The sequence below is a fragment of the Chanodichthys erythropterus genome, chromosome 16 (assembly GCF_024489055.1).
Source record: "Chanodichthys erythropterus isolate Z2021 chromosome 16, ASM2448905v1, whole genome shotgun sequence".
In the NCBI taxonomy this organism is placed as follows: Eukaryota; Metazoa; Chordata; class Actinopteri; order Cypriniformes; family Xenocyprididae; genus Chanodichthys; species Chanodichthys erythropterus.
The window spans coordinates 33949158-33962314 of NC_090236.1; the positions used below are offsets into that span (position 1 = coordinate 33949158).

The window sequence follows — 13157 nt, forward strand, 5'->3', positions numbered from 1 at the left end:
TGTTTTGTAATTAACAGATGACTGAAGCTATAAAAATGATGCTTCAATCTGTCCAATCATAAGAGCCTGCTACGGGCCCCCCAGAGAGCCTCATCCCCCCCCTAATCAATTAACACCTTGTCTGAAGACAGCAGTGCCACTGCTGCTTCTGTGTTTTAATATCGCAGCCTGCGTGAGCGGACTCGTTCCGATCTGCTCTGTCTAGCTGATGTATAGCACTCCTGGGGAGAGGAACAGTGCACTAGTTTGAAAATACTCTGATAATCGCTAAATGATGATGTGATTAATTAGTGCCTTTCCCTCCAGCACACTAGGTGTTGAGTGCTTTTGTGGGACACATCGGGGTGCCCGTCGTCCGTCCAGCCGTCCACATGAAAAACAAATTGGATCCTCTCTAGATCTAAGCGAGCCAGCCAAGCTTGTTCAACAGAGACTTTTTGGTATTGCTGATAGCTGTATATGAATGAATTATGTTAATGTGATTCCATTGTATAAAATCAGAATGGCAATGAATTCCATAAGTAATACATTTGTGCTCTAGGGGATTTATGCCCAATGACCTATAAGCAGAAAAATTTAAACAAAATGTTAAAATATTTAAAAATATATATTTAAAAATATTTATTCATATTAATTAAAATATTTGTATATATTTGGGAAAAAAAAAAAGTAAAAAAAAAAAAATTATCATAGCTGAGCAGTTGTGGTAAATATGCATTAAAGGCACAATATGTAAGATTTTTTAATAAAATATCCATAAACAACTTGCACAGTGTGATATATTTCATGCAGTTGTGTACTTGCATTATCCCAAAAGTTCCAGAGAATTTGTAAATCCAGAGAAATTCTTTTCTCATCCCTTTTCATTGTCGCCTATCAATGATGTAATATCCGCGCTATCCTGGGTTTCTGCTTGTAGAAATGATGGCAATGCAAAAGTGTTGGTTATACAGCATCTAGCACGCCACAGTTGTGTCGTTCAGTTATCATGAATAACGATTATTCATTGGCGAGTACAGAAAATCAAAAAAAAAAAAAAAAATCAAAAATAGATCATCTAAGTCAAGCAGGCTTTGGGACAAATGGAGAAATAAAACAATGGAGAGAGCTTTGCGACAAACTTCGCGACTTTTCGCATGTTTTAATAGACAGGTAAGCAAATATATATTATTTATTGTAGAAGTAATAGTCATGTACAGATGATCTGAATAGATATGAATGTCAATAATAGCACATAAATAATGCGAGATACAGATATGACGTGACAGCTGATTCAGATTGAAAAGCTATCAAGTGTTCATAATTGTACATAATTCTATGTGGGTTATTCTGATGAAATTACAGATACAGTTATATTGCACTTTATTTGTACTTCAGTAACGCTTTTTATCAAGTCTGGTGACCAAGTCTATTGTAGTGAAATTAAACACAGTATGTGTTGCACAAAAATATTTAGCCATTACTTGCAAATACTGTGGGTTTGTTCAAATTTACTTTTAGTAAATTTGAACTTCAGCGGCAATCCACCTGTCACTCAAGTGGCCACACCCTTGATTATGCAGAACTTTAAGGCTTAATATAATTTAAATGGATGAGTTATAAAAAAAAAATTCACCCAGCTCAGAGTTGTCATGAAGGGCAAAATTAGTTGTATAGATCAAAACCACAATTTGTACCAGGCTGTAAACATTTTTTTTTCTGCTGTAAAGTTGGGCATTTTAACATGGGACTCAATGAGATTTTGCTCTCTTTTGAAGAATGTCTCTAGTGGCCAATTGATGAATTGCAGTTTAAGTCATCTTCTGTATTTGCTTTAAGATAAATGGGGGGAGGATGCCGCTTGGTATTGACCCACCAAATCATTTGGCAAATAGTCACATACTGTATCAGTAACAGGCTAATATAGCATTACATTTCACGTTCCTTGCAGCTAATTCATTATGATGACATAAAAAAGTGTGATCAAACTAATTCACTTCCTCATCCGTGAACATGGTTTGTGAATTCCATGCTTGGATGGTGAAAACGACATCTCCCATCGTTCCACTCTCCTTCATAGCGTCATCAAACTTCGCTTTTATTATTGTTTTGAAAATGTGACCTTTGGTGGTAAAAACCTACATATTGTGCCTTTAAAAAAATAAAATAAATAAATAAAATGAAATAATCATTATAACCTGAGTATGTTTAGGTTCAGGTCATCCACTGATAGTAGAGTTCTCTGCTTCTTACTGATGCATTCCATCTCTCCATCGACAACCCCCTCACTATCTCCTCAAAAGCTGTTCTGTCTCCTATCATGTTCTGGCTGTTAAGCACTTCTGAGTTCCTAGTCAATACTTGGCAGAGGTCTCCTGAGTGCAGACTCTGTGGGAGTGATCCAAATGCTCAGCAGGGAGAAAACACCACTGTTTTTTTCCTTTCCTCCCAGGATCAAAAGGACTGTATCCATATCTGTGACTATCTGCTATAGAAGGACAGTCAGGGCCAGCAGGGATACTTGGCCATGCTAATGTAGCGAGCTATAGTCCCTAAAGCAAGATTTGTAATATGACTGACTTTCAGGTTGACCATTGCCATACTGAATGAGAAGAAAAATATTCTACTGTATTTGCAAAAATCTTACCAGGAAGTTTTTTTTTTTTTTGCACTTTTTGTTTAACTAGTTTGTTAACTTTGACATTAATTAAATGTAATGTTATTAGTAAAAAAATAATTGTTGCTATAATTCTGGCTCTCTCTTTCTTAAATTACATTTTAGCTTTTTACAGTTTAATTACACTGATTTGATCGTTGCTTTGTTGTAGCAGTCAGTGGGCAGTGCAAAACTGTTAAAAAAATGATGACAACCTGTTGTTTAATTATCAGGGTTTAAATAACACTTGGTTGTGCACAATCTAACCATTTGGACGTTTTTGCATGTCAGTAATTCATAAACCTTGTGGTTTTCTGCATGGGTTTATGTGTCAAGAAACAAAGAACCTGCCAGTCTTCCACATTGGCACAATTCAGCCCAGTTAATGTTGAATTGTAGTGTGTGTGTGTGTGTGTGTGTGTGTGTGTGTGTGTGTGTGTGTGTGTGTGTGTGTGTGTGTGTGTGTGTGCGTGTGTGTGTGTTATTATGTTTCTATAGCAACTGTTCATGACAGTTTTCAGATTTACAGATGCAGTGCATGTCTAAAAATCAATAATTCATATGTCTGCGGTTTTTATGTTAAGAACAATATTACAGCTGTTTTTATCTGTAACTATGATTATTTTTCAGGGCTATTATTCTTTATTCTCATGAAAAAAAAAAAAAAAAATTGGATAAATATTCTGTCTCTTTTGTTCTTTCCCTCCTTTCTGGCATTTTGGCAGTTTTTAGATTTGCATAGCTTATCCGACAGTCTGAAAGGGATTTGTTCCTATATGACAAAATCACATGGGCAATTCTCTTAAGCTTTGGAAAGCTGTGGGACTAGATCCCCATTTGGAAATGAGATTAAAAGGCTCAGTAGTTCAGGGCTTTTTCAGTTTATCTTGAATTTAAAACCTTCATGACTTCTCTGGCATCATTAACTGTCTCACCATGTCCTCTGCGCTACAAAGTGCTTTTCAATCAAGAATGCTTTGAGCTCAGATAGAAGACTGCAATAATATTGAACTATGACTCAGGAATTGCGTTATTCACTGTTAGATGGACGCAAGGGCATTCCAGAACAAATTTGCTGATTTTTTTTTTTTTTTTCGTGAATTGGACAAGCTATGTTCCAGCTATTTTCATGCACGCTTTCCTTGATAACTCATTCTCTTCAAATCTGAGCAGTGCATTTTAAATAATTATTATAAATTGCCCATTTCCTCACACTAATGCTTTGACTCATCCATTCTTTTTAAATCTGGTCACAAAGAAAAGATTGGAATAGAAGGCAGAATCAATCACCGTAAATATGTATTTGAACTCAGTTGGCACTGAGGCATTTTGCATTTTAGCCCACTAAAGAGGCTATTGAAGAAAATGTACCATGTACAAAAAAACTTTTGCCATGGTTTTCCTATACAGTCTAGAGTTAAAGGGCTAGTTCACCCGAAAATTTAAATTCTGTCATTAATTACTCACCTTCATGTCATCTTCTGAGCACAAATTAAGATATTTTTGATGAAATCCGAGAGCTCTCTGACTCCTCCATAAACAACAATTTAACCAACATATTCAAAGTCCAGAAAGGTACTAAAGACATCGTTAAAACAGTCGACGTGACTGCAGTGGTTCAGCCTTAATGTTATGAAGCGACATGAATACTTTTTGTACAAAACAAAAATAACTACTTTATTTAACAATATCTTCTCTTCTTTGTCATTTTCCTACACTGTTTAAGTTGAGCTCTTCCAGGTTCTACATCAGAACACTGGCTCAGGATTGGCTGACGCTGTTCACGTGAGCAGCATGATGCATGCATGTGACGCTGATGCAGGAGTCGGCCAATAATGAGCCAGCGTTCTGATGTAGAACCTGGAAGAGCTGAACGTAAACATCGATTATTTTTATGCTGCAGTGCACCTTTAAAGCACTGTCATAATGTCAAACGAGGATGAGCAGTTAAATCATGTGAGAAATTTGCTTTCTGTCGAACAACCCTCCCCTTTCCTTGATAATGTCCTCTGTTCAGCTGATCAAACTGGGAATTTGTGATTTAAGGAATCTGCCACAGATGAGTTAAGAGACTCAGTGCCCTGTGCTCTCTACATTGCTGGTAATAAATCAGGTGTCTTGTCAGCTGTAGCTTACTGACAAAATCAATACGGATGCATCCAGGGACAAGATGTGCTACTAAGATGCATTACCAACATCTGGGTTTTGATACCTCATACGAATGAGGTCAAGTGAAAAGGTAGCGGTCAGAAAATGTGTGTTTTGCACCCAACCTGCCACTGAAGAAACTGAGGAAACGAGGTGGTGAAGTTTGTATATTGATGAGATGGACCGATTTGTTATTTCTGTCTCTTTTTTTCTTTAAGGGCGTTGTAAAACCAAAATTATTAGCCATTTAATTATAAGATAGGATAAAGTGTCTTTACTTTAGTAATTTTGTTAAAGAGCTATACAATTTTACTCTCTCTTAATGCATTTTTATTATAACAGCTGTGTAGTCGTGAATCAACACCCACTGTGATCACAAATTATGCCCTTTCAACCTCTCATTTTACTGATTTTTGAATAGTGAGTGACTAATTGTAGAGCAGCTTGTTCTTTTGTAGAAATTTCACTGTAACCAAAATATGAAGTATTCCAGTTGCATTCTTTATTACCTAGGAAGCAGTTCTTTTGCAGGAAAACATTTCTCAACACTTGCAGGTTATTTCATGTAAGCATCTTGAATCTACTGTATGGGCACCCGCCGCAAGAAAGAGGGTATGAAGCTTATAACTTAAGGTGTGAAAGCGCATTTATCCCATTTTGCAGGCAGCTAAAAATCAACCTGTCAAATCCCCTTTGAAGCCAAAAACTGACAGAAAACATTGTGTGAACTTGGCATCCCTAGCTTGGGGAAAAACAGAGAAAACAGGCATGGAAGGAAGTGTAACTTCAGTGTTAGGAAGTGTTATTTTTAAAATTAACAATTAAATAAAATGATGTATGGTTTTGTATGTTTCCTAATACCTAGTGTACATCATGTCTAACTCCTATTATCTTATTGATATAGGAAAACCTCATTTAGGTTTTAGACCTGATTCCATTCCCACTTTTTTTTTTTTTTTTTTTTTTATTCCACAGAAAGGTTCATGTCACTATATACCTCATATGTTTAATACACATATTTTTAATATGTATATGCATATTTGCTGCCCACTGACCCCATATTGTCTCTCTCTTCTTTTGGTAATGGCAAACATGGGGATCTACTGTATATTAAAGGGGACCTATTATGCAAAATTCATTTTTACATGTTTAAACATAAATGTGTGTTGGCAGTTTGTGTATACAACCACCCTATAAGTAAGAAATAATTGACGGCAGGATGTTGAATTCTTAGAAAATAAGTACCACTAGGGTGGTAATGCATTATTATAGACCTCTGGTGTGCATTATTTTCGAAGAATTCAATGGCCCGGAGTCAATTATTCCACTTATACTACACTTACCACACTTCAGGACTCTGTTCCGATGTTGTGTTTCAAGACATTTGTCAGGTTTTTGTCCTTAAAACACTCTGTTGCTAATTCCAAAACGGCATTTCAGAGCTACTAACGAAGGCTTGAGCCTTGATAGCAGAATAATACCGTTGATACAGTTATTAACACATTTGACACATTTTCGTCTCTCACAATAGCAGTGTGTCTACTAATAGCGAAACTATAAGTATATCTCAAGAACCACACAGTTATTACGTCGCTGGTAAGTCATGTATCTTAAGTTTCTAAACTATTTTACTGATTAATTCATCAGAGCAGCGCTGACCAAACATTTCCGTTGTGGCTATTTTGCCTTCATCAGGGTGTGTCAGTTTTTTTGTATATTTGTTTACTGTTAGTTGTAGCAAGTGTGTTTGTGTAATTCCCTCTGTATGTTGATGATAATGCAATGGAGAGTGAGAGAGTTGGATAAGACTTTAATGCGTACTCCTCAGCTCTTGTTGTGATTTTCTGGAGTGAAAACAAACGCTTCATCTTTTGGTACAATAAACTTCATAAAATTCATCAGTTAAGTTTTGGCCATCATTCAGACGGAGGCTTGTACTAGTAAATAAAAGCAAGATGACAATATAAGTTATAACCATAATTAAACTAAACTATACCTGTTCTATCTCCATGCAGCATTTATTCTCTGGCTCTGTAGGCATCATTGTCTGACTCCGGTTCGAACATACAAGTCTGAACACAGCTACTGACAGTTTCAGTGCGTGAGATTGTCCTGTTTTGTTTTTGACGGTATGCTGGAGCATGAGCTCTTGAAGCTCCGCCCTCTTCTTGAAATGGGGCCAGGAGCAGCAGCTCATTGACATTTAAAGGGACACACACAAAAACGGCACGTTTTAAGCTTACCCACCAAAAGTGGCCATTTTAACATGCTGTACAAATGATCTGTTGTATTTTGAGCTAAAACTTCACATACACACTCTGGAGACATCAGAGGCTTACTTTACATCTTGTAAAAAGGGGAATAATAGATCCCCTTTGACTGACCTGTACTACACATTGGTGGTACCTAGTAAAATCATTAATACTAACAACAAAAACAAGATTTCAAAGCTTTAACAAAAATTAACATGTTAACACAAATATACAATAGTACAAGGCAAAAGTAATAATCAGTAACCTCTTCTATCAGCTTATGTATTATTGTTTATAGCCATAATTGCCATAAACCAAAGAGAAAAGGGATATTATGACACATCAGAGAATGTTTGATTTTTTTATTCCCTCTCTCTCAGTGTCCTCCTGGTTTGAGCCCGATGAAGGATGGCACCGGTTGCTATGACCACCACATTGGCATTGACTGTTCTGACGGCTTTAATGGGGGCTGTGAGCAGCTGTGCCTCCAGCAGCTGGCACCTCTGGAGGAGGACCCTACTCTCTACAACATCCAGATGTTCTGCGGGTGAGATTACACGCTTTACACACATACTGGACATGCTAACAGGGCTTTCTCAACAAATATTTCTTTCATGGTCACAGTCTTGCTTTTTTAAAACAGCAGGAAGTGTTCTGGTATTTACACCTGCTATTTTTGAAGACTGAATTTCTGCTGTTTTCTTTTGAAAAATGTCCTGGTTATTTCGGTTGTTTATCCATGCAGTTCCCAGCACCTCACAGTAACGTATTTTACACATTCTTTCTTAATCCATGGTGGCTGTTTTTGTCTTAGTGTAAATTGCCACACTTTTTACCTGTTCCCACATTTCTGCCTCTATGTATATTTAAATTGAGCATGAACATGACTTCAAATTAAGAACTGGCAAAACTGAACTTGCTGAAACATGCTAATACCATCACACATTCACCTGCAAAAAATGTGGTTGGCAATGTGCGCAAGCTGAATTTACAGCCACTATATTCTTTTTCGGTAGCTTACTAAAAAAAATCTTTTGTCACATACTGAGAAAATGGGAAAGAAGTTGCATATTAGGTGTGACTGCAGGACTTAAAATAAACACAGTGTCTTAAGTTAGGGGCAAGATTTTCAAAAGGTTTTTCAAAGAAATCTCTTATGCTCGCTAAGGCTGCATTTATTTAAACAAAAATACAGTAAAAGTAATATTGTAAAATATTATTGTAGTTTTAAATATCTGTTCCCTTTTAAGGGAACTCTATGTTAACTCTATGCACATGTCAAACTAAGTCTAATGTCAGTGACGGTGTACCACTGAAGCTATAAAAGGTACTCGGAACAACACAGCGTCAGCTTCTGTGCCTTCAGAAAGCTCTCTGTGTCTTTTGTCCTTGTCTATTTATTATAACTCTAAGGCCCATAAGACATGTGAACCTTCTCTCTTCTGGCTGTGAGAGCCTACTCTACTAAAAGTATGGTGGAATCTAAAGGTGATGATACACGGGGCAACTTTTTGAGCAATGTTGCTGGGCAATGTTGCCGTCAACGGGCAACCTGATGAGACACAGGGCAACTAATTAGGGCAACAGACAGTTGGCAGCAACTAATCAGAGAGGAGCAAATCTATTGCTAACTCAATAAATACTTTATTATAAACACTTGTTAGGCACTTTATTTCAACTTTTCAAATATTTTCTTAATTTTTATTAAAAATAAATGCCTTTCCGATCTGATTTGTGACAGGAAAAGGGAGAAGAGCGAGTTCGGCAAAAGGCGGATTCGATCCTGCGTCGATCGCATCAAAAGCTATTCAAATATCAAACGCCCTACAGCCTACGCTACTAGAGACTTTAAAAAAATTCCGTCTTTTTAGTATTTAACTGAAATCATTCAATAGCTTCATTACAGCATACACACATTACTTTCGGACAGTTGTTGGTATTTTAAGCAATATATGAGGTAAATTCCCTGTTTTGGGTTGACGCATGACAACTTACTAGCGTAAAAAGATAAAGGTTCACACTCCTTTTCTCCGCTCCACTGCCGCTGAGAGGCCGCCATCTTGTTTGAATTTTTTCTGAAATCTCCGAACCGGTCATGTGATCGGCTGCTAACATTCTGATTGGATGATCTCAAAAAATTGCCCACGACCGATCTAACGTATCCAGATATATATTTGTTGCTCATTCTCAGTGGGAAAGTGCCCAAGCAACATTGCCCGGCAACATTGCTCAAAAAGTTGCCCCGTGTATCATCACCTTAAGGCTCTTCTGACAGAAGTTTCTCTCCAGGAGGTGTGTGATGTGGCAGCATGGTCTTTCCTACACTATTTTGTCAGATTTTATAGTTTGGATTTGGACTCTGCACCTGGGTCCCAAGTGCTTTCGACCTAGACTGTTCTAGAGTGATTCACACTAGGACAGGCAGTTGGTATACCATTCCCATGGCGTCGTCAAAACAGATTCAAATTTTCAGCAGCCATTACTCCAGTCACATGATCATTCCGAAATTGTCCTAATATGCTGATTTGGTGCTTAAGAAACGTTTCTTGTTATTACCAAATTTGAAAAAAAAGTTGTACTGCTTAATATTTTTGTGAAAACCATGATACTTTTCCCCCAGGATTCTTTAATGAATAAAAAGTTCAAAAGAACATTTTTTTTTTTTTTTAAACAATGGAAAAGTACTGTTACTTTTGAAACATTAAAATGCATATTCTTTATTTTCAATTACTGACCCCAAACTTTTAAATGGTAGTGTGTATATTATGCCTTTTTAAGGTAACTCAACTCAAATATTTTTCTGTCTGGTCATATCATTGGTGGAAATGCTTTTATTCTGACATGACACATCACTAACTATTCCTTCAACTTCCAAACTTTCATATGCCAACTGCAGAGAATATGAATTAATAGCAACCTTCTTACACCTTCTTCCCTGCTAATACCTTTTTTTTTTTTTACCTATTCAGAGTCTCAGAGATCATTCGCTGACTGTTATAAGCACGTCACACCAACTAAAGGTGACAAATGTGCATAATTCTCTTTTTCTCTGGAGATCCTGATAATGTGACAGGCAATCTGAAGCCACTTAAATCGTTGTCTTTGTTATGGATGTGGAACTGAGAGGATGTGTCTCACCTACACTGATGACAGTTTCCTCTAAAACTGTAGTATGTTACCAAGAGAAGTGAGACTGAGCGTTTAAGCCCTGACACCTCTTTCTCTCTGTTGCTTGTGTAGTACAGAGCAGACATGACAGCAAAGTTTCAAAGTTCCATAAATATAAACGACTCCTGTGTGCTGTCACTATTAGAGTGATACTGTTTTGCAGTAAATAAAAAGAATTGCCAACCTTAAATTTATGACGAATGCTATGCTGTGAGATCACTACCTGTACTTCTGGGTAGATTTGAATGTTATACTATTGTAGTAGTACTACACATTGCTCTTTTTTATGAAGTTATCTCTTTATGGTTTAGAACCCAAGCAATGCCTGTCTGACAAATGCATGGCTAGAAACTGATAACACTTCATCAATTTATGAATCCAAATGCATACATAATATTTGCTTTATACAATATATATTGTAATATTTCCATTTCATTTTCAAGTCTTTTCATTTGACTACAGTTGTAATGCACACAAACACACACACACACACACACACACACACACACACACACACACACACACACACACACACACACACACACACACACACACACACACACACACACACACACACACACACACACACACATGTTTGTTTTTGTGAATTGTGGGGACTTTCCATAGACTTCAATGCATTTTACACTGAACAAACTGTACATTCTATCCCCCTACCCTGCCCCTACCCCTAAACCTAACCCTCACAGGAAACTGTGCAAACTTTTACTTTTTCACAAAAACTCATTCTATATGATTTATAAACCCATTTACATTGTGGGGACCGCTGGCTGGTCCCCACGATGTAGGTGAACTCAGGTTTATATTACATCATGGGGACATTTGGTCCCCACAATGTAATATAAACAAAAGCACACACACACACACACACACACACACACACACACACACACACACACACACACACACACACACACATGTTTGTTTTTGTGAATTGTGGGGACTTTCCATAGACTTCAATGCATTTTACACTGAACAAACTGTACATTCTATCCCCCTACCCTGCCCCTACCCCTAAACCTAACCCTCACAGGAAACTGTGCAAACTTTTACTTTTTCACAAAAACTCATTCTATATGATTTATAAACCCATTTACATTGTGGGGACCGCTGGCTGGTCCCCACGATGTAGGTGAACTCAGGTTTATATTACATCATGGGGACATTTGGTCCCCACAATGTAATATAAACAAAAGCACACACACACACACACACACACACACATACATAAGCATACTGGTTTCAATGTTTTATGGAAACTTTCCATAGACATAATGATTTTTTTATACTGTACAAACTGTGTATGTTATCCCCTACCCCTAAACCTACCCAAAACAGAAAACTTTCTGCATTTTTACATTTCAAACAACTTAATTCCATATGATTTATAAGTGGCTTTACTTGTATTACTATCCTTGTGAGGATATTTGGTCCCCATAACATAGGAAATATGGGGTACACACACACACACACACACACATTGGGTTTTCATGTTTTATGGGGACTTACCATAAACGTATTTTTATACTGTACTGTACTTAACACTCATGGGGACCAAAAAATTTTCCCACAAGATCAAACATGGTATTACTGTCCTTGTGGGAACAATTTATTCCCACAATGTTGGGAATACCTTACTTCATTTTAAAACATGAATCAAATAAAAGTTATACATTTGTCTATTTAATTTGTCTGTTCTGTCCTTTAAAATTACATTTTAGATATTTTGAAATATGTCTGCTAATGTGTCCATTTGAAAACTAAACATTTTTTTTTTATTATTTTACTTTATTTATTTATTTATTTTTTACAAAATAATGGTTGCAGCAAATCATTCACCACCAAATAATTTTGATTTGAAGTGGTTGGTTGTTGGTCCCTTTAAAAAAAAAAAAAAAAAAAAAAAAAAAGGTTGCTGTTTCTGAATAATAGTTGGACTGCTATTATTCTAAAATTATGAAAAATGTAATTTATTCTAAAATTATGAAAAATGTGAATTATTTCCGCCATGGAATAAAAAATAAAAAAAAATAGTTACGACTTTTTATCTCACAATTCTGACTTCTTTTCTCAGAATTGTGAGATATAAACTCACAACTGCAAGTTATAAAGTCCAATTCTGTGAAAAAAAAAAAATTAATATCACACAATTCTGACTTTATGACTTGCGATTGCAGGTTTATATCTCGCAATTCTGAGAAACAAGTCAGGATTGCAAAATGTAAACCGACTCACAATTGCGAGAAAAAAAGTCATTTGGAATTGTGAAATAAAAAGTTGCAATTACCTTTTTAATTTTTTATTCAGTGGCGGAAACAAGTTTCCATAAATCATAAAGAATGAATTGGTGATATAAACAATTTTTGACCAACAATGGCAAGTATATTACCTTACTTTGGGCAGACATCTTCTCTCCTTTCTTCTGTCCCTTTAGCTCTCATGTCTTCTCATTGCCATATGTTTGTAGATGTATTGAAGATTATAAGAGAGGAGCAGACGGCCGCTCATGTCAGCCGCTGTCAGAAGCCTGCACTGAGGGAGTGGACTGCGGGGACACAGCTGACATCCCAGCCAACCAGACTGTGTTTGGGGACCTCTTCTATGGCTACAATAACCACACCAAAGAGATTACATCAGGACAGATCCTGAAGGCCACCTTCAGGTGAACTTTTACAATGTGCTTAATTTTACCAGTGCCAAGGGTGACAGATGACTTATATCACCCATTTTTAATAGCAAGATAGTGCTGATAATGTGAAATGTGATGTTGAATTTTCTCTTTATCTTTCTCTTTGATTTATTAAATCAGTGGTTCCTATTTTCAGTTAGGAAATATAAATTAAACATAAATGTATAATGATCTTAACAGGCTTAAGGGGTGTTGTTTAGGTTTGGTAAGTGGAGTTAACTGTTAACCATAGCACATGTCCTTCAGT

At 36.6% G+C, this 13157-nt stretch overlaps 1 protein-coding gene across 1 annotated transcript in view; it reads left to right on the plus strand.

The window, feature by feature from the left end:
• The window catches only part of astn1 (astrotactin 1), a 282848-nt gene that overhangs the window by 142416 nt on the left and 127275 nt on the right, over nt 1-13157 (plus strand). Inside the window, exons 13-14 of the mRNA XM_067364076.1 lie at nt 7416-7582; nt 12689-12883. Coding sequence (XP_067220177.1) covers nt 7416-7582; nt 12689-12883 — 362 coding nt within the window. The remainder of the gene's footprint in view (nt 1-7415; nt 7583-12688; nt 12884-13157) is intronic.